Source organism: Gossypium arboreum, chromosome 5 (genome assembly GCF_025698485.1).
Source record: "Gossypium arboreum isolate Shixiya-1 chromosome 5, ASM2569848v2, whole genome shotgun sequence".
Classification (NCBI taxonomy): Eukaryota; Viridiplantae; Streptophyta; class Magnoliopsida; order Malvales; family Malvaceae; genus Gossypium; species Gossypium arboreum.
In genome coordinates, this window is record NC_069074.1 from 14,668,739 (window position 1) to 14,685,335 (window position 16,597).

General features: G+C 35.2%; 4 protein-coding genes across 4 annotated transcripts; 1 reads left to right on the plus strand and 3 right to left on the minus strand.

Annotated features, from left to right (window-relative positions):
- LOC108452981 (anthocyanidin reductase) lies at window positions 1-11,248 on the minus strand (the record flags this gene model as incomplete). The annotated part of the gene is given in 8 exon segments (NM_001330008.1): window positions 1-318; window positions 400-613; window positions 729-888; window positions 978-1,178; window positions 1,283-1,449; window positions 1,883-2,064; window positions 7,903-7,910; window positions 11,236-11,248. Coding segments are annotated over 6 exon segments (1,011 nt in total). The 3' UTR covers window positions 1-176.
- On the minus strand, window positions 6,403-9,288 carry LOC108452980 (uncharacterized). Its single transcript, XM_017750826.2, has 2 exons — window positions 7,447-9,288; window positions 6,403-7,292 (listed from the first exon to the last, which is right to left on the minus strand). Exons 1-2 carry the CDS (start codon window positions 8,027-8,029, stop codon window positions 6,658-6,660), a joined length of 1,218 nt encoding a protein of 405 aa, XP_017606315.1. The 5' UTR covers window positions 8,030-9,288; the 3' UTR covers window positions 6,403-6,657.
- LOC108452979 (oxygen-evolving enhancer protein 3, chloroplastic-like) lies at window positions 9,437-10,727 on the minus strand. The gene is made up of 3 exons (XM_017750824.2): window positions 10,303-10,727; window positions 9,835-10,130; window positions 9,437-9,654 (listed from the first exon to the last, which is right to left on the minus strand). The coding sequence occupies exons 1-3, from the start codon at window positions 10,601-10,603 to the stop codon at window positions 9,556-9,558; spliced, it is 696 nt and encodes a 231-aa protein (XP_017606313.1). The 5' UTR covers window positions 10,604-10,727; the 3' UTR covers window positions 9,437-9,555.
- LOC108452978 (kinesin-like protein KIN-14C) lies at window positions 10,844-16,204 on the plus strand. Its single transcript, XM_017750823.2, has 17 exons — window positions 10,844-11,346; window positions 11,440-11,685; window positions 11,765-11,909; window positions 11,983-12,092; window positions 12,179-12,298; window positions 12,380-12,583; window positions 12,899-13,108; window positions 13,186-13,260; window positions 13,374-13,520; window positions 13,594-13,729; window positions 13,818-13,927; window positions 14,217-14,378; window positions 14,456-14,676; window positions 15,042-15,123; window positions 15,220-15,324; window positions 15,405-15,509; window positions 15,754-16,204. Exons 1-17 carry the CDS (start codon window positions 11,302-11,304, stop codon window positions 15,931-15,933), a joined length of 2,403 nt encoding a protein of 800 aa, XP_017606312.1. The 5' UTR covers window positions 10,844-11,301; the 3' UTR covers window positions 15,934-16,204.
- The last annotated feature ends 393 nt before the right edge of the window (window positions 16,205-16,597 follow it).

Consider the following 16,597-nt stretch of genomic DNA (forward strand, 5'->3'; position numbering starts at 1 on the left):
TTAGATCAAAATGCATGCTTCATTTGTAGGACATGAGGTGATAGAAATTCATAATCAAAATAGATGACAAACGCCACACGGTTTTGCCTTCATTTGTAGAGCATGAAGTTATTCGAATATTATCACAATAGCACAACAGTCAAACACCATAATCATTGGGGAAGCGTCAGAGCGCTTCACTTGAGCAGCCCCTTAGACTTCAAATATTCCACGGTTTGGTCGTAGATTTCCTCGATCCCATACTTAAAGCTGAATCCTTCGCTAATAAGCTTCTCTGAGGAAATGATCAACTTGGGTTTGGAGGGGAAATCTCCAAAACTGCAATCGTTATAAAGTAGACAATGTTAAACACATTTCTCACATAGAAGAAGAGAACTTTTTCAATGCATATCGACTTACTCGGTAGGGACTTTGAAGTCAGGGTATCTTTTGTTGAGGAACTTTGCTAGTTCTGGCACACTGGTATTGACAGCACTGCATATATATCGACCCGATGCAGATTCTTTTTCAGCCAGAAAAACATGGGCTCGGCATACGTCTTCCACATGTGTGATAGAGATCGAACCTGACAGCATCTGCATTCCTTTCAAAGCATTTATGAGGAATTCATTGCCTGCAAGATGTTGAAATTCCATCAGATATAGTTTACGATGCTCCTATTCAGATGTATTTAGATATATCTGCAGCACAATGAAACAAAGCTATGACATTAGGTTCTGATTTAATACCTGAAATCAAAGATGTAGCAAGGCCTATGCTGCTGGGGACAATTGGGGTGAGGGAAGGACCAGTCATGAGAGAAGGGATAACTGTAATGAGATCAATGTTGTTTTCTTCAGCAAATTTCCAAGCTGCCTTTTCAGCCAACGTCTTGGATGCAGGGTACCCCTGCATATATATATGGATAAAGCTTACAATAACTATCTTTTGTTTGATCATAAGATAAAAAAAAAATTGTATTTGCATCAAATTGTTACCCAAGTTGGTGGCTTTGCTGATGATAAGAACTCGATATCGGTCCAGTCTTTCTCTGTCATGACGAGATCTGTCCCATCCAGTGTGTTGATAGACACAGCTGCGGCAGATGATGTCAAGACCACTCGTTTAACTGTTTTTGCTTTGGCACAAGCTTTCAAAACGTTCACCACTCCTTGAGTCGCTGGTTTGATCATGTCATTCTATAAGATGAAAGAAAATAAAGCAACCTTGTCATTCCAGAATCAGCAAGTCATTTGATTATCAATGAAAAAAAAACCAATCTAAGGGTATTAATGTTATATACCTCTGGATCTTCAGAAGCAAAGTTAACGGGTGTCGCAACATGGAAGACAAGGTCACAACCAGCAATAGGGGCATCAAAGCTCCCTTCATCAGTTAAATCCGCCTGAAAGATCTTCAAGTCTCCCAACTCTTGTAGTGTTACAAGGTGAGAGATCTTCTTCTGGTTGTCTGCATAAAATTGAGATTAATTAACCCCATTTATATGTTTTGCTTACTTTTTTTGGCTTTTGGGTGACGCGAGAAAAATCAAAATTAAAAAAGAAAACTCTACCCATTACACAGTTGATATCTCATATCATGGTAAAAGCTTAAATGGTCTGAGGAAGGGGTTAAAAAGCCCTGGAATTCTTGGCCAGCCTAAGGAGTATAAAAAGGAAAAAAAACGGAGGAGGTAAATCATATATTAGAATGGACCATCAAAACCGAACTGATAAAAACTAGGGAGTTAGGCAGTTGTAGTAATCTAGTAACAACTGTTACCACCTGCTACTGAAAGTTTCCCTTGTAAGAGGGACGGATCAACATTTCTCCTAGTAAGCAAGCAAAATGAGAACAGACAACTCCATAAAAAAGTAAACACAAAAGACAAAGAAGATCTAACCAGGGTCCCTGACTGTAGTGTTAACGGCGAAACCCTTCTCGAGCAACAACTTGACCAGCAATGACGCAACGAATCCGCTGCCACCCACGACACAAGCTCTCTTTGTTCCTACGAGCTGGCTGGCCATGCTTCTGTCTTAATCTGTGTTTTTTTTTTCGGTTCTTTTTAATTGTTCCTAGGGACTGCTCTCCGACTCCGACGAAGAAACGCTTGTGGAATGAGCTACTGCTTTAATAAACACTGATCTCTCGGTCCAAGCTAGACTAGATTAGATATTTAGGTGAGCACGCGACCTTATGCATACCAACGACACAAAAAGTCTTATAACTTTTGATGTAAAAATTATATTTGATTCTCAACTCATTTTTAAAATTGTCAGTTTATTAGTTTTATAAAATAATTATTATTATTTTGAAGATATTTTTATTTTTATTATATTTTTATAAAAATCTAGAAATATTTATAATAGCATAAGATTTAAATTTAAAACATGCGAGCATTTATCTTAACTTTATCATTTTTAATTAAAGTCATATTTAATTTTTATATTAATTTTTATAAATTTATTACATAAAGTTTCAACTGCGCATGTAATAATCGAAAAGAGAACCAGCAATTTTTAAAACCAAAAAAATTCTAAATTTAATATTCATCTCATAATTAATGTTAAAGAAAATTGAAATCTTAACCCTGAATGATTCTTCCTCTCTTCGACCTCTTCAGTTCTAAAGTGATTTGGAAAAGGCAGATAAGCCTCCAATTGAAGTTTGTATTAATAAGGTTAATCCAGTAATTGTAGGCTAAATTATTACAATTATGGAAGAAAGGGAAGGGAACTGATAGTTTTGCAACAACAATTTAATTTTATAAAGTACGAGGACAGTTGCTTGTTAGGTAGATAGAGGCTTTCCTCCCTTTGAACAAATGGGATAATTGTTTCTTAGGTTCTCCGAAAATTAAAATTTTTTAGCCTCTAATAAAATGAAAATATTCCTTTTTGGCCCCTCTAAAGAATTAATAATTTAATTTAAATTTTTAACATAAAAATTTAGTTTTTATCTATTAAAATTTTATAAATAAGATTTTTTTTTTTTACTTCTCCCAACATTCATAATAGGAAAATAGAGTAGTATTGAAGTTGCAATCAGGTGAAGATTTAGTGTTGGGGCACCATCGGCTGCAACCTGAAAATGCCAAATACCCCGGGGGGTAGTTGAGTGAATGGCCACCTAAAAAACACACTCCTTCACCTCCATCTACCTTTCTTCCCTGGTTAGGTAGTTTACTACTTGCTCATTTTTTTTACAAGGATGGAAGGAAGACATAAACTTTTTGCAGCAGTTTGAAAGTAAATGATGTTAAACAAGCTTCTTTATTCATCGTTAGGGAAGCTATGTTGGAAGCTAAGAGGAGAGGCTTGAAGATAGTTATCTACTTTCATAAATCAAAGTTTCTGCACAAAGTCCTTGAGTCAGAATCAGAGCACTTCAATTGGAGGATTCAACCTTTATCAGAGGATATTAAATTTATCTACAATGCCGTACCATTAATATATATAGAAGCATTGTTCTGGTCTAATAGCATTAATAAGTGGGCTCGATTAGCTTCTAGATAAAAATGTTTCCTTCATTTGTACAAAATTTAAAAAAAAAAAATACAAGATAGGGCACGAATTGAACTGCGGTTCTTATTTTTCCTTGCATTTTCCTGGAAATGAAACCATCAATGGGAATTACACAAAAGGCAACCTTTCTTGACGGCCAGATTGACTTTATTTGCGCCGACAATCCTCCAAGCTGTTTGGCTCAAAATCAAAGCATTGCAAAGAAATCTAGAGAGAATAACAAGATAATTAAGAAATAAATAAGTAATCATCATAAATTTAGCTACTAATATTTAGTTCTTTCGTCACTTTGCTACTATTTTTTTTTATCATTTTGATCTTTAACCTAAAATGAAAAGTTGATAGAATTGTTAACATTTTAATGGCGTTGACGTGGTAGTTTGTGTGGTAGTTCATATCTACTTATTTTTTAAAATTCTTATTATTTTTTTACATATTTTATTAAATTTTTATGAAGTAAACAAAAACTATCACGTGGGTTATCATGCCATTGCCATCAAATTTTTTAACAGTTCAACTAACTTTTTTGTATAAAGAAAAACAATTTGACTAAATTTTAAAAGTTAAGAATCAAAGTGATGTAAAAAATTAGGACCACAATGACAAAAACAATAAACAATAGGGACTAAAATTTTCATTATGCCAATAAATAATCTGTAATAGCTTGATTTGCAGTGGTATCAGAAATGAAGATTTCAAAACTCCATTTTTGTAGTTCAAGTCTGTAAATATTAAATATTAATATTTATGAGGTTAATATAGAAATATATTAAAGTTTCGTCCTTTAATTTTACCTATTAATTGCTTAAATGGGGTACAGTGACTGAATTGTAAAAATTCAATCGTTATAGATTTTTAAATAGTTAAGGGATCAAAATGGTAATTAGATCATTTTTAATTCAAATGGTGGTGGATGGTATTAATTCTACTAACTTTGGTTAATCATGCTTAAGACTTAATCAATTAATGTTTAATTAAATTAATCTTGATTTATTAAGTTTAAACAAAGTATATAAGTTAAAAAATTAAAGAAAAATAATTGATTGAGTCTTAGCTCGATTGACATAAGCATTATTGCTAATGCAGGAGGACGTGGTAATTGAATCAAATCGAAGATAATCGAGAAAAAGTAAAAATTGCCGAATAGTCCTTAAAGATTTGCTTGTTTGCTATTTTCTAGGTAAGTTCATATGGAACTTATTATTTTGTTTTGATTAATTATGTTTATTTTATTTATAAGTTTAAATTGTTATGAAATTTGTGAATTATGCCAAATTGGCATTAGTTGGACTAAATTGTAAAGCAAAAGTTTAATGATTATGATGAATAGTACAATGTACTAAAATGGATATGGAATGTTTATAGGATTTGTGTGAAACAAGTATACTAATATAGGATTTGAAATGATACAATTACGATAACGATGCTCGTGTGAACTTAGTAAAAGACTTTGATATTTCTGACATGCCATTAAGGTTGAATACGAAATTAATCAGGGATTTACATGATGATACGAGATCTGAAATTTGTTGTGGATTCTCGATTTATAAGTTTCGTTGGTTTAGCTTGGACTGTTAACCTCGATATGATGTCAACTTGTGTGAGCAAATTCTTAAAAATGTCAACTTGTGTGAACAACCTTGATCATTGTCAGCTTGTATGAGCAAAATAGTCCCGTTTATCTGAATTTGATTTGCTATAGTTCTTTCGAGTGAAACTTTTACCTAATGAAAGTGGAAAGGTTGAAATGGATTGAATATAGTTTGAATGAGGTATGATTTCAAATGGAATTGTGGTACGTGTTTTCAAATGAAATTATGGTATATGATTTCTTATCTATTGAGCTTAAAATGCAAAATGGATTTGTATATGATTTTATGCATTAGTCATTCCAACGTATGCCAAAGAATTCCTTATTGATTGCCAACTTGTTTAAATGTTTAGCTTGTTGAATTGTTAAGGTAAGTTAAGAAAATTTCATAGGAACTTACTAAGTATTCATATGCATGTTTTGTTGTTTTTCTTTTCCTTGTAAATTGTCACTTTACAGAACATATCAAGAGGATCGCCTAAAAGCTTACACTATCTCATTTTTAATTAGTAGCTTTTTAATTATTTTAAGTCTGAAATTGTGGCGTGTATATAGGTATTTTATATATGTTAGTTTTGAACATTAAACGTAGTTTAAGGCATGATTTTAATAATGTTAATGCCTAGTTGAAATAGTATGTTTTGGCAATTGTGGTTGAGGTATACATGACACTTAAAATAACATGATTGCACATAGATTAGCATAGATGAGTTGATTTTTGAATGGCTAGTTTTATTAGATGAGTGGATTACAATTGAAAAAGTTGAATTGGTATGTTTTGTGCTATTTCAAGTCTACATGGATAATATAAGAATATGTGAAAACTAAGTACAATAAACAAAAAAGCAAATTAAATTTATAAAACAAATAATTAAACATATGGTTAATAAAAATAAGTAAACACTAAACTTACATAAGTAAAAACATCATTTTATTCCTTTAAATAAACGTCATCTTCTTTATTTATGTAAGTGGTTATCTTCTATAAAGAGTTTTTTTATTTAATTGGTTTTAAATAATATTTTGTTTTATCCAAGAAAGTAAGTGTACTTAGTAAGTTTAATATTTACTTCTTTTTATTAATTATATGTTTAATTATTTACTTTTTATTTTATTTAGTTTTTCACATAATAGTACATTATTTATGTGGAATTGATGATTTAAAAAAGAGTTCTACAAATTAAATTTTCATTGATTAGTTTAACAATTCATTAACAATATTAACATTAACTATTATGATTAAACACATATTGATAGTTCACATATTACATTGAATATTTTCATAATATAAATACCATTTGAACATTTTATAAAAATATAAATACGAAATATGATAATATCTTTAATAAAAAATAATTAATGTAGCGGTTGTCCTTTATTTGAAATAAATTACTTTGAGAGAAACAAAATATGTTACCTTTTTAGTATTTATTCTAGATAATAACGACAAAATTAATAGCCACCTAGAAGGTTGGGAAAGGAAATAGGATCCAGTGAAAATAGATAACATGTTTGATGAGTACAACATGTTCCTCTCAAAGTCAAAATTTGAGTGGTCAATCAATTTTTGCAGATGATTAATATAAAACATGGGAGGAGAGCTCTAGGGCTTAGTGAATAGAGTTCCTCAATATCTGAATGGCAATCAGCTTTTCCAGCCACTGAATCGAAGCTTGATTGACCTTCCATTTCCCGCATTTTCTCTAAACCTTTAACAACCCTCCCTGCAATTACCCTGCACACAACCAGAGCTTTTCTTAGGGAATGCTTTTCTTTATCAAGTTCAACACTCTCCATAGCCCTTTTACTTGTGGAAGAAGTAAAAACACCCCAGCATCCGTTGGCTTCCCTCTTGCTGAAAAACCCTTGTCTTAGAATTTGACACACTTCGCATTGCTCCAATGTGCAGAGGCTTGAAGTGTTTTCCATGCCAAGAGAGCATGCAACAGTTGAGCCATAGAACCTCAAAAGCTCATTCCCATCAGCTAGGCAACGTGGATGTTTCTTGGATAGTTTATTTGCCTTGAGCTTTACCATTTCTCTGTAATCTTCAAATTGCACAAGAGTTCTTTGCATGTTGTGAATCTTCAGTATCCTTTCAATTTCACCAAATTTATTTTCAGGCTCCAAAAAACTTGTTTGGCAAATTAATTCCACTATTTTCTTGGAGGAGTCTCCTTCAGAAAGTGCCGTGACTGCACATATGAGATGACTTTCAAGTTTCTCGATAACCAGAACAACATAATTTTAAAAGAACCAATAAATCACAGCATGTAAAACTAAAATTGTCATCCTAATTGACAGATGAAAAATACATATAAATGTTCATACATGAGTAATGAACTTTACCAGCATGCGTGGAGAGATGATGTGATTCTATGGCTTCCAACTTTTTAAAATTTTCACCACATTTCTGGCAAACATAACGTTGGGACTCAAAATCAAGGGATCTTCTAGGCTTGGAAGAAGAGATGCCACAGCTACTTCTCATGAGTGAAGGACCCGCAATGATCTTCCTCGACCTTCTGCTATTGTAGGCCGGTTCCATAAAACGGTCTCCAGGACCAGGTGTGCCAGGCCTAAGGGTTCCCACAAAAGTTGAACCCCCCTTGCCATCATCATTACCTGAGCACTCAGTCTTGATCTCGAGAACACATTTGGAGTCGGTGAAAACGGCTTGATGGGTTATCTGATTGATAATCTCACTGCTCGCTATAGACGTCGGGCTGCCAATTCGTGGTGCCTTGTCTGCCTGTCTCTTGCTTCCATTAATGACATCTCTCAAGTTAGATAAGGATCTTGAACACCCTGAACTACATAAACATGGGCTGTTTTTCTCAGTGCTGTCGTTGGCTGCGGGTTCCTTCACATCAGGCAACTTTGGTTTACAGTTGACTGATCTCTTGAGACTAGTTAACCAAGCTGAAGACATCTTATTCTCCCTTGCTTTGAACCCCTTTTTCTCTTCTCTACCAGTATGTTTTTTCTATGTCTCCAATCTCCACAACTCTTAAAAGTCTCACCTTTCAAACCCTATGATTGCGCCATTAGAATTAAACAAGACAAGAATACATACCATCACGGAAAGCTATATTTAGTTTGCGCATATTGTTTCTGTTTTTGTGCACTATTCTCTGTGTTTGGCAATTATTTCCTTGCTTGGACCAGCCATAAACATTACAAAATCTAGGCAAGGTTTCAGACAGAGAAAAATGGGAAACAAAGCTAATCTTGGCAATAAGTTAAGAAGATTCCTAATAAGTACTTGCCAAATATATGCAATCAATAAGTTGCCTGGCCGTTTCTTTTTCTTCTCCTCTGATTTTCTTTTTTTAAAAAAAAAAAACACTCCCAATTAATGAATCACTAATTATTAGAGATCCGAATCCATTATTAGGAATATCAGACATTTCAGAGATTTTATAGCATACTGATTTCCTTGAAACATGTAAAGAAACATTTGCCTTAACTCCCCTGTCTTGTCTGTGAAGTCTTCACAGTTTAACTCACAGGATTTAAACTTGACTGCCGATCAGTATTATATATATATATGAATGTTTTTTTGGAAAATTTTGAAGAGAAGAGTTGCATAGGGCTTTAACCTTGATTTATGAAGTCAACATATAACAATTTTGTCACTGCAACCTTGGCTTTGTTGGCTGATGTTAGATACTTGATCATCTCCATTAATATCGGATGACACCAAAGTCTATGACTTGATGTAAGGCTTTTGTTCTTACGTGCCAAGCGTAGCATGCGGGGGCATGAATTGCTGTCACGTCCAGAACAGAGAAATCAATCAGAACAAATATTAATGTTTTGTAAGTTTAGAAAGATGATTATCACTCTACCTGCTGGAAACATGTTTAAGTACGTTTTTATGCTACAATCCAAATGAATTGAAGTCGTAGTTTTCACACTTCAACATGCTAACAGAACATGATCATATTCCAATTATTAATTTTCGTTATTATCTGTTATCTAATAATAAATCAATACAACTATTAAGTGTGAAATCCATACTGTTTTGCCCTGTTTAATTGTATTTTCTTCTTCCGTATTTTTGGACATTTAAAGCTTCAAGACGAAAGAATGAACAATAATGCCAGAGTACTTGAAAATTAGGAGATAAAATTTCAATTTCAAGTAAAAGATGAAAATACTAGTATGAAAACCTTAGTTCAATAGCAGAGTAAATTAAAAACCAAGTTTGAGTATGAACCGAATCGAGCTAAACTTTGTGCATCGAACTTTTGATTTGACCTGAGGTCAAGCCTAGCAACGGACCAACTCGGCTTGGTTACAGGTAAATACGTGAATGGAGATGCAATGTTCATGGTTTCTGATGCATAAAGGCTTTGATATGGTCTTATTGATAAAGCTTCCCTTTGGAAAGCATAGACATGTACAAACTATGAACAGTGCTTTATGCTTACATCCAAAATACAACAATTCATCTTAGCCAAGCTTGGAAATAACATCGTTTAGAGTAGATGCGGTCTCAGCATAATACTTTTCTGCTTCAGGGGTGCTCTTGATCTTGGCTGCATGGTCAAGCTTGAAGAAACAAAAGAACATCCATATCAGAACTGACAAGGTGAGCTTGATTGGACAGTTCATCAGAATGGAAAATACGAGGTATCTCAGCATTTAATCTCCAGTCGCTGACACTATCTATAGGGCATTAGTTTGATGTAAACTATATGGCAAAAACGAAAAGAAAATTTCAAAACTTACTTCGTCAATGGTGTCGAAGAGCTTTTTAGTGAGTACTTTGAGAGACTTCTTTTCTTCTTTGGGCTTTGAGGAAATGACGGTGTTTAGGTCATAGCGGAGATACTCAGCCTTAAGACGGAGATCATTCTGGACATAGGGCCAAGCCTTTTTGTCAATCAAACTCTTGACACCAAGAATGTCTTTGGCTGATTCTTTTGCCCTTTGAGCTGCCTGCTCTGGAGTAAGTGGTTGGAGGTAGAACCTATTTTCGTATGGCAGATCAAGGTCTCTTGGCTCATCTGAATTCAGAGTTCCAGCTGCCAAAATGCCCCCATTTTTGTCAAATATGTAACAATTCCATTTTCAACCTACAATTTCAAGTTTTCATTTTCTTTGTGGACCATGGCCAACAGACACAAATTTAACCAAATTCCCCTCCAAACAGAACTAAATGCAAGGTGGAAAACAAAAGATAAATCGACGACTTACGCAATCCACCGGAGGGTGGGGGAGGCGGGCCGACCTTGATGCTTCTTGCATCGGCAAGCACAGCTTGAACAAAGGACCCTGTGGCCAAACCAGCAGCAACAAGACCCAGCACGGCTCTGCGTCCTGTTTCAGGCTCGGTAGGTGCCTGTTGGGCTCTGACGGTGAAACCAGGCGTAGCCACACCCAGTCTTTTGCTGCTACCAGTGTTCACACGGTTTTGGCCACTGACTCGGAGGCTGCCTTCGAGGACAGTCTGCGAGGAGCCACGTAAGCCTGCCATGGATGCCATTGCTTGAGCCATCTTCACAACAATCTGACTTACTATGTCGGGAAATGTGAAATAATTTTGTTTTTTAACGGTGTTATTCAGGTTTGATCCAATTTTTATTTTTTTCAGTGATGTAGATTGGTTTTGGCCTTTTGGGCATGCACCTTATCTGCCATTTTCTACTTTGGATAACACGGATATGGCCTTAACCAATTGTTCTTAGACACGTGGTGGTCGATGATTTTGACATTCAACATGTTAGATTTCAGTGTAACGTTGACATGCTTGTATTTTGGATCGTCGGCTCTGCATGGAGTTTGATGCTTACGTCAGCAGTTGTTGACTCATTATCAGAGGCCCAATGTTTGAGTCCGCACCTGGGTCAAGAGGATCAATATTAATGGGCTAAGCTACCCGACCCAAATGGGTACAGCTCCGAAAGACGTTAGCGTTAGTAATTTTTTATTTTTCATTTCGTAGGAGAGGGCGCCAGATCTAATTTCAAATCAATTCAAAAAATCCACTCCCAAAGGCTCACAACGCTCTCTCTTTCGCTCTCCAAACCCTAACGTTCTAATTTGTTTCCCCAAATCCAAATTCTTCAAGAGAATCAAATCGAAATTACAATCTTCAAGTCCCTTTTCTCTGAGATCAACGGCCCATACAACACTAGGATAAATTAAACGACTCTAACCAATAGCTTCAACTGAGTTTTTGACTGAGTTACAAATATGGCTTCCCGCAACCAGAACCGGCCGCCTCGCAGCCCCTCCACCGTAAGCGGTTTTTCAATTTGTTTTAGTTTTATTATTATTTTAATGTTTCAATCTGTTTGTTTTAATTTTTACTATTCTTATTATTAATTTCAGAGGAAGGAAATTGGAGATGAAAATCCGTTAGACAAACGGAGAAGGCTTGGAGCAGTAGGGAGAGGAGTGGGACCCACAGCAACAGGGCGAACCCGACGAGCTTTTTCAGCTGTTAACAATATCCAAGACACCACAACCGCTGCTAACGCCGAGGTCGGGAACGCTGAGGAATGTCATGAATTCACTAAAGAAGAAGTGGAAGCGATTTTGAATGAGAGGCCGAAAGCTAAGAAGTTCGATCTGAAGGTAAGCTATTATTATAATTAGTTTTGTTGTCCTTCTGTAGATTTTAATTTTGTCATTTATTTATTTATTTTTGTTGTAGGCTAAATATGAGCACGCGGCTGAACATAATAAAAGGCTTAAGCTTTGTGTGAAATGGTTTCAACAATGTGATGAGAATCATGTACTTGATAAAGAGAAGCTTAAGAATTCATTAGAGTCTGCTGAGAAAAAATGCCTTGATACAGGTAATTTTACTTCTTCCTAAACATTAATTTGCACTACTGCTTGATTTATGTTAATTAAAATTTGATTCTGCAGAGTTAGAGAAGAAAAACATGGAGGAAGAATTGAATGCGGTTATTTCTGAGTTAAGGGACAGTAATGCGTCCTTACAGGAGAAGCTTTCGAAGGAAGTGTCTGAAAAGCTGGTATGATATCAATCTTAAAATTCTATTGTGCATGGATGCTCTTCTTTAACGGTTCTTTTATATATGTGTTTGGTTTTAATAACTAGGATGCTATTAACCGCCATAAAAGTGAAATTGAAGCTAGGGTTACTGCTGAAAAGTCAGTTGCTTCTTTGACAGAAGATCTTCAGAAAGCTCAGCAGGATATAGCAGCTGCCAATGAGAGGGTAGGGTAATATACATATTGAATTTGATGCTATTATTAAATTAGTGTCTACTTGCAGGCTGACTTTTGTTGTATTTTGCAGGCTGCATCACTTGACAATACACACAAGCGATTACAAGAGTACATCCTGAGTCTTCAACAGTACAATTCCAAATTAATCACTGACCTTGAAACAGTCCGTGAGTCGCTCAAACGTGTAGAAAAGGAGAAATTGACAATAGTGGAGAATCTTAGCTCTCTAAGGGGCCACTGTAGTTCATTGCAAGAGCAATTAACTTTGTCAAGAGTATGGTTTTTGTTTCAGCCTGCTGTATAATTTTTCTTAGCTTATTCAGTTGTTTCTTTTGCTTCCCTTCATGTTGCCATTGTTTGGTTAAGTTAGATTTTCATGATGACTAATTCTGAACTGGCAAAAGCATTTTCAGGTCTTTTGTGCAACTTTCTGTTTTATTTGTCAACCTAGTGATGTAACATTCGGTTTTTATAGTAGCTGGTTTGTCATATACATGTCCTCATACATGCCAACTGTTCATTTTATTCTATAGCACTTAGGTTTGCATGGAGGCAACCAGTATTATCCTTTGGTTGTTATTGTTTTCAGGCTTCACAAGATGATGCTGTTAATCAAAAGGAAACATTAGTTAATGAAGTCAAATGTCTACGAGGGGAGCTACAACAAGTGAGGGATGATCGTGAACACCAAGTGTCAAAAGTTCAAGCCTTATCTGCCGAAATAGTGAAGTTCAAGGAAACTACTGGAAGATCATTTGCAGAATTAGATAACTTGACTATGAAATCAAAATCCTTGGAGGTTGGTTGACTTTCTTAATACCAAATAGTAAAATCCATTTGGGCCAGCTTTCCTACATTGCTTTTTACCTTTTGCAGGAAACATGCTCTTCTCAAAGGGAGCAACTAAGAATACTGGAACTTCAGCTTGCAGCTGCAAACGAGAAACTAAAGGTAACAATGGCACTGCTTAAAATCGAGACTTTATTTTCTTTATCTTCTTCTGCAAAAAAATCATCAATCTGTCTCCTGATGTCATAGCTTTTTCTTGCTTTTCCTTTCTCCAGATGGCTGATTTATCAGCTTCAGAAACAAGGGTGGAATATTTAGAACAAAAAAGAACCATACAAGAACTACAAGATCGATTGGCAGATATGGAACATAAACTGATTGAAGGAGAGAATTTGAGGAAAAAGCTGCACAATACTATTTTGGTACTACAAGATCGATTACCCTCCCTTTTTTGCTTGTAATTATGTGATGATACTAACTTACCTATAATTGCAGGAACTGAAAGGGAATATTCGTGTATTTTGTCGGGTACGTCCTCTATTACCGGATGATGGTGCAGCAGAAGGTGCAGTCGTCTCTTATCCTACATCAACGGAATCTCTTGGCCGTGGAATTGACTTGATACAAAATGGTATGAATTTTCTGTTCTTTCATTGCTATTCAATTTCTGTTCATGTCAAAAGCAACAACCTTAATAAAATTTATCTCATTGTTAACAGGGCAAAAGTATCCTTTCACATTTGACAAGGTTTTCAATCCTGAAGCTTCACAGCAAGATGTTTTTGTGGAGATATCCCAGTTGGTACAGAGTGCCCTTGATGGATACAAGGTGATTTAGCTACTTTATTGTTTATACTTGTGTTTTTGTGAGTGGTGGGAAGGATTGTTTTTTCTTTTTCTTTCTTTCCAAAACTAAGGAAGATTTACATTTAAAGGTAGGTAATTCCTTTTGCACATACTTGTCTTCTTCGAAGCTAAATCTTGAATGTCTATTCTGATATTTGAGTAATAAAATCACTAGCAATTGTCTATGGTTGCTATTTGATCTACATTATTTGCCCCTAGATACAGAGGAAATATGCATTCACAGGCCGTTGGTGGTTTGTTTTGTTTTCCAGGTTTGTATATTTGCCTATGGACAGACAGGATCAGGTAAGACTTATACTATGATGGGAAGGCCAGAAGCCCAAGAGCAAAAAGGGTTGATACCTCGTTCGTTGGAGCAGATATTCCAAAGTAGCCAGTCACTGCAGGCACAAGGATGGAAATACAAAATGCAGGTAATTTAATTTGATTCTGGTTTCCACCTATTACATTGGTTAATCATGGTTTTAATCATCCCTTTATAAAATTTTAGGCTTCAATGTTGGAAATATACAACGAGACCATTCGTGATTTGTTATCAACCAATCGATCTATTGGTTCAGATCCGACACGCGCAGAAAGTGCAGTTTCTGGAAAGCAGTATACAATTAAACATGATGCAAATGGTAATACACATGTCAGTGATCTGACCATTGTCGATGTTAGTACCATAACAGAGATTTCCTCTCTTTTAAGGCAGGCTGCTCAAAGCAGGTAAAATTGTTTACAATCTTGATGATTTTTTTTCCAATGTTGAACTGATTTGTCTTGCATTATGCATCTAGCTTAGTTTGAGTAAGTTTCTACAGTGTTAAGTTGGAATTAAAATTGTTCCAGAAATTTACCAAGTGAATGACTTTTTATGGAAAGACTTGGTTCTTTAAAATTACTAATCATTACAAACTATGAAATGTTTATGAATGATGAGGCGGTTAGTTTCTAGTGTAGGTAGCACAAGAACTTAAAAAAAAAAAATAACAAAAGTTTCTCTGATATATAATGCCTCATGAGTTTCTTCTTAATGACCATGTTACGGTATATTTGGATATTCAAGGGGGTTCTATTTTTCTGTTTTCCAGGTCTGTGGGCAGGACGCAAATGAATGAACAATCGTCTAGAAGTCACATGGTTTTTACATTAAGGATCTCGGGTATAAACGAGGTAAATATACTTCCTTTGAGTGCTTTCTTTATGTTGAATCTCTTGATAACCCTGTTTCTTATGTTTACTGACATTTCTTTCCTTTGGTTCTGTAAGGGTACTGAGCAACAAGTACAGGGTGTCTTGAATCTCATTGATCTTGCAGGAAGTGAACGATTGTCAAAGAGTGGTGCAACTGGAGATAGGTTGAAGGAGACTCAGGTGTTTACATACTACTTGATTTTTCCTTTTCATAAATTGTTCTTTAATGTTATTACGCTGACGGCTTTCAATAAAACTAGGCCATTAACAAGAGCTTATCGAGTTTGAGTGATGTCATATTTGCGTTGGCCAAAAAGGAGGATCATGTGCCTTTTAGGAATTCCAAGCTGACATATCTTCTCCAGGTAAAGTGCTCTTAAAGAACTTGTAATCTTTTATACCTTCTCTTGTTGATGCTAACTCTGTTTGCTGATATCATATTTGAGTTCACATTACCGTAACGGTTCCTCCTTCTGAATGTAGTATCACTTTGACAAACATACCTTCTTTTAATACATTACATGGGGGCCTAAATGTATGATAGCATTGATTTTGCTGTTGTATGTCATAATTATCAATGAATGACTGTATTTCCATCCCCAATTACAGCCTTGTCTTGGTGGAGATTCAAAAACCCTAATGTTTGTGAATGTATCACCGGATCCTTCTTCGGTGGGTGAGTCTCTGTGCTCCCTCCGTTTTGCTGCTAGAGTGAATGCATGTGAAATCGGAGTTCCCCGCCGTCAGTTGACATTGCGAGCAGCTGATTCTCGGTTGAGCTGCGGCTGAAATGAAGTTATGATTATTATCACATTCTTTTATAACTGTAGTCGTAACTATATTTTGTAATTCAAGTGTTTTGCGTTGAATTTTTGTATCACTGTAGGGTTTCTGCTTGAGCTACTACTACTAATCATTTGTGTTCTTAGATTTATGCTTCTTCTGATAGGAAAAAAAAAGGTGCATTTTATTTGACTGGCACAAAAGTAACTCTTTCATAGTTGTATGATATAAAGTTCATTTGATGAATACAGAAACAAAGGAATTCTATGTTTTATCAGAGTTCAGTTTTAGGCTTTTGCTTTCTTACTGTTCTTCAAGTTCTAATTCGATATTTCGTCAAGTATATAAGCAGATTGGGATTTTAGAACACTGAAAGGCACCTTTCTGTAAACATGCTAAAATAAGGTTTTGACAAAACTGAAACGAATTTCATGGCCAAAAAAAAAGAAGAAAAACTTCATATTTTCTTTTCTTCTAATGGGAAAGTAACAAACTGGGGAGATATTTTATTTGTGATGGACATTGTAGTTCTAGACGTCTAGAACCTTCAAGTATCTCCAATAGAAAAGATAAACGTATTAATATTATATACAGAATAGGAATGGTAGCTAATATGACAAAAGTATATAATGAAATCTACAGTGTTTACAAGTTGAAATTATCAAGGGAG

Bases quoted from the DNA above. Each gene is read 5' to 3' on its own strand.
- LOC108452980 (XM_017750826.2), bottom strand. From the start codon at position 8,029: ATGTCTTCAGCTTGGTTAACTAGTCTCAAGAGATCAGTCAACTGTAAA. The intron at 7,293-7,446 runs GTAAAGTTCATT...TCATATGTGCAG, and splicing joins TCATCTCTCCACGCATGCTG to TCACGGCACTTTCTGAAGGA.
- LOC108452979 (XM_017750824.2), bottom strand. From the start codon at position 10,603: ATGGCTCAAGCAATGGCATCCATGGCAGGCTTACGTGGCTCCTCGCAG. The intron at 10,131-10,302 runs GTAAGTCGTCGA...GCATTTTGGCAG, and splicing joins CCCACCCTCCGGTGGATTGC to CTGGAACTCTGAATTCAGAT. The intron at 9,655-9,834 runs GTAAGTTTTGAA...TGTTTCTTCAAG, and splicing joins TCTTCGACACCATTGACGAA to CTTGACCATGCAGCCAAGAT.
- LOC108452978 (XM_017750823.2), top strand. From the start codon at position 11,302: ATGGCTTCCCGCAACCAGAACCGGCCGCCTCGCAGCCCCTCCACC. The intron at 12,299-12,379 runs GTAGGGTAATAT...TGTATTTTGCAG, and splicing joins TAGCAGCTGCCAATGAGAGG to GCTGCATCACTTGACAATAC. The intron at 15,325-15,404 runs GTGTTTACATAC...CAATAAAACTAG, and splicing joins ATAGGTTGAAGGAGACTCAG to GCCATTAACAAGAGCTTATC.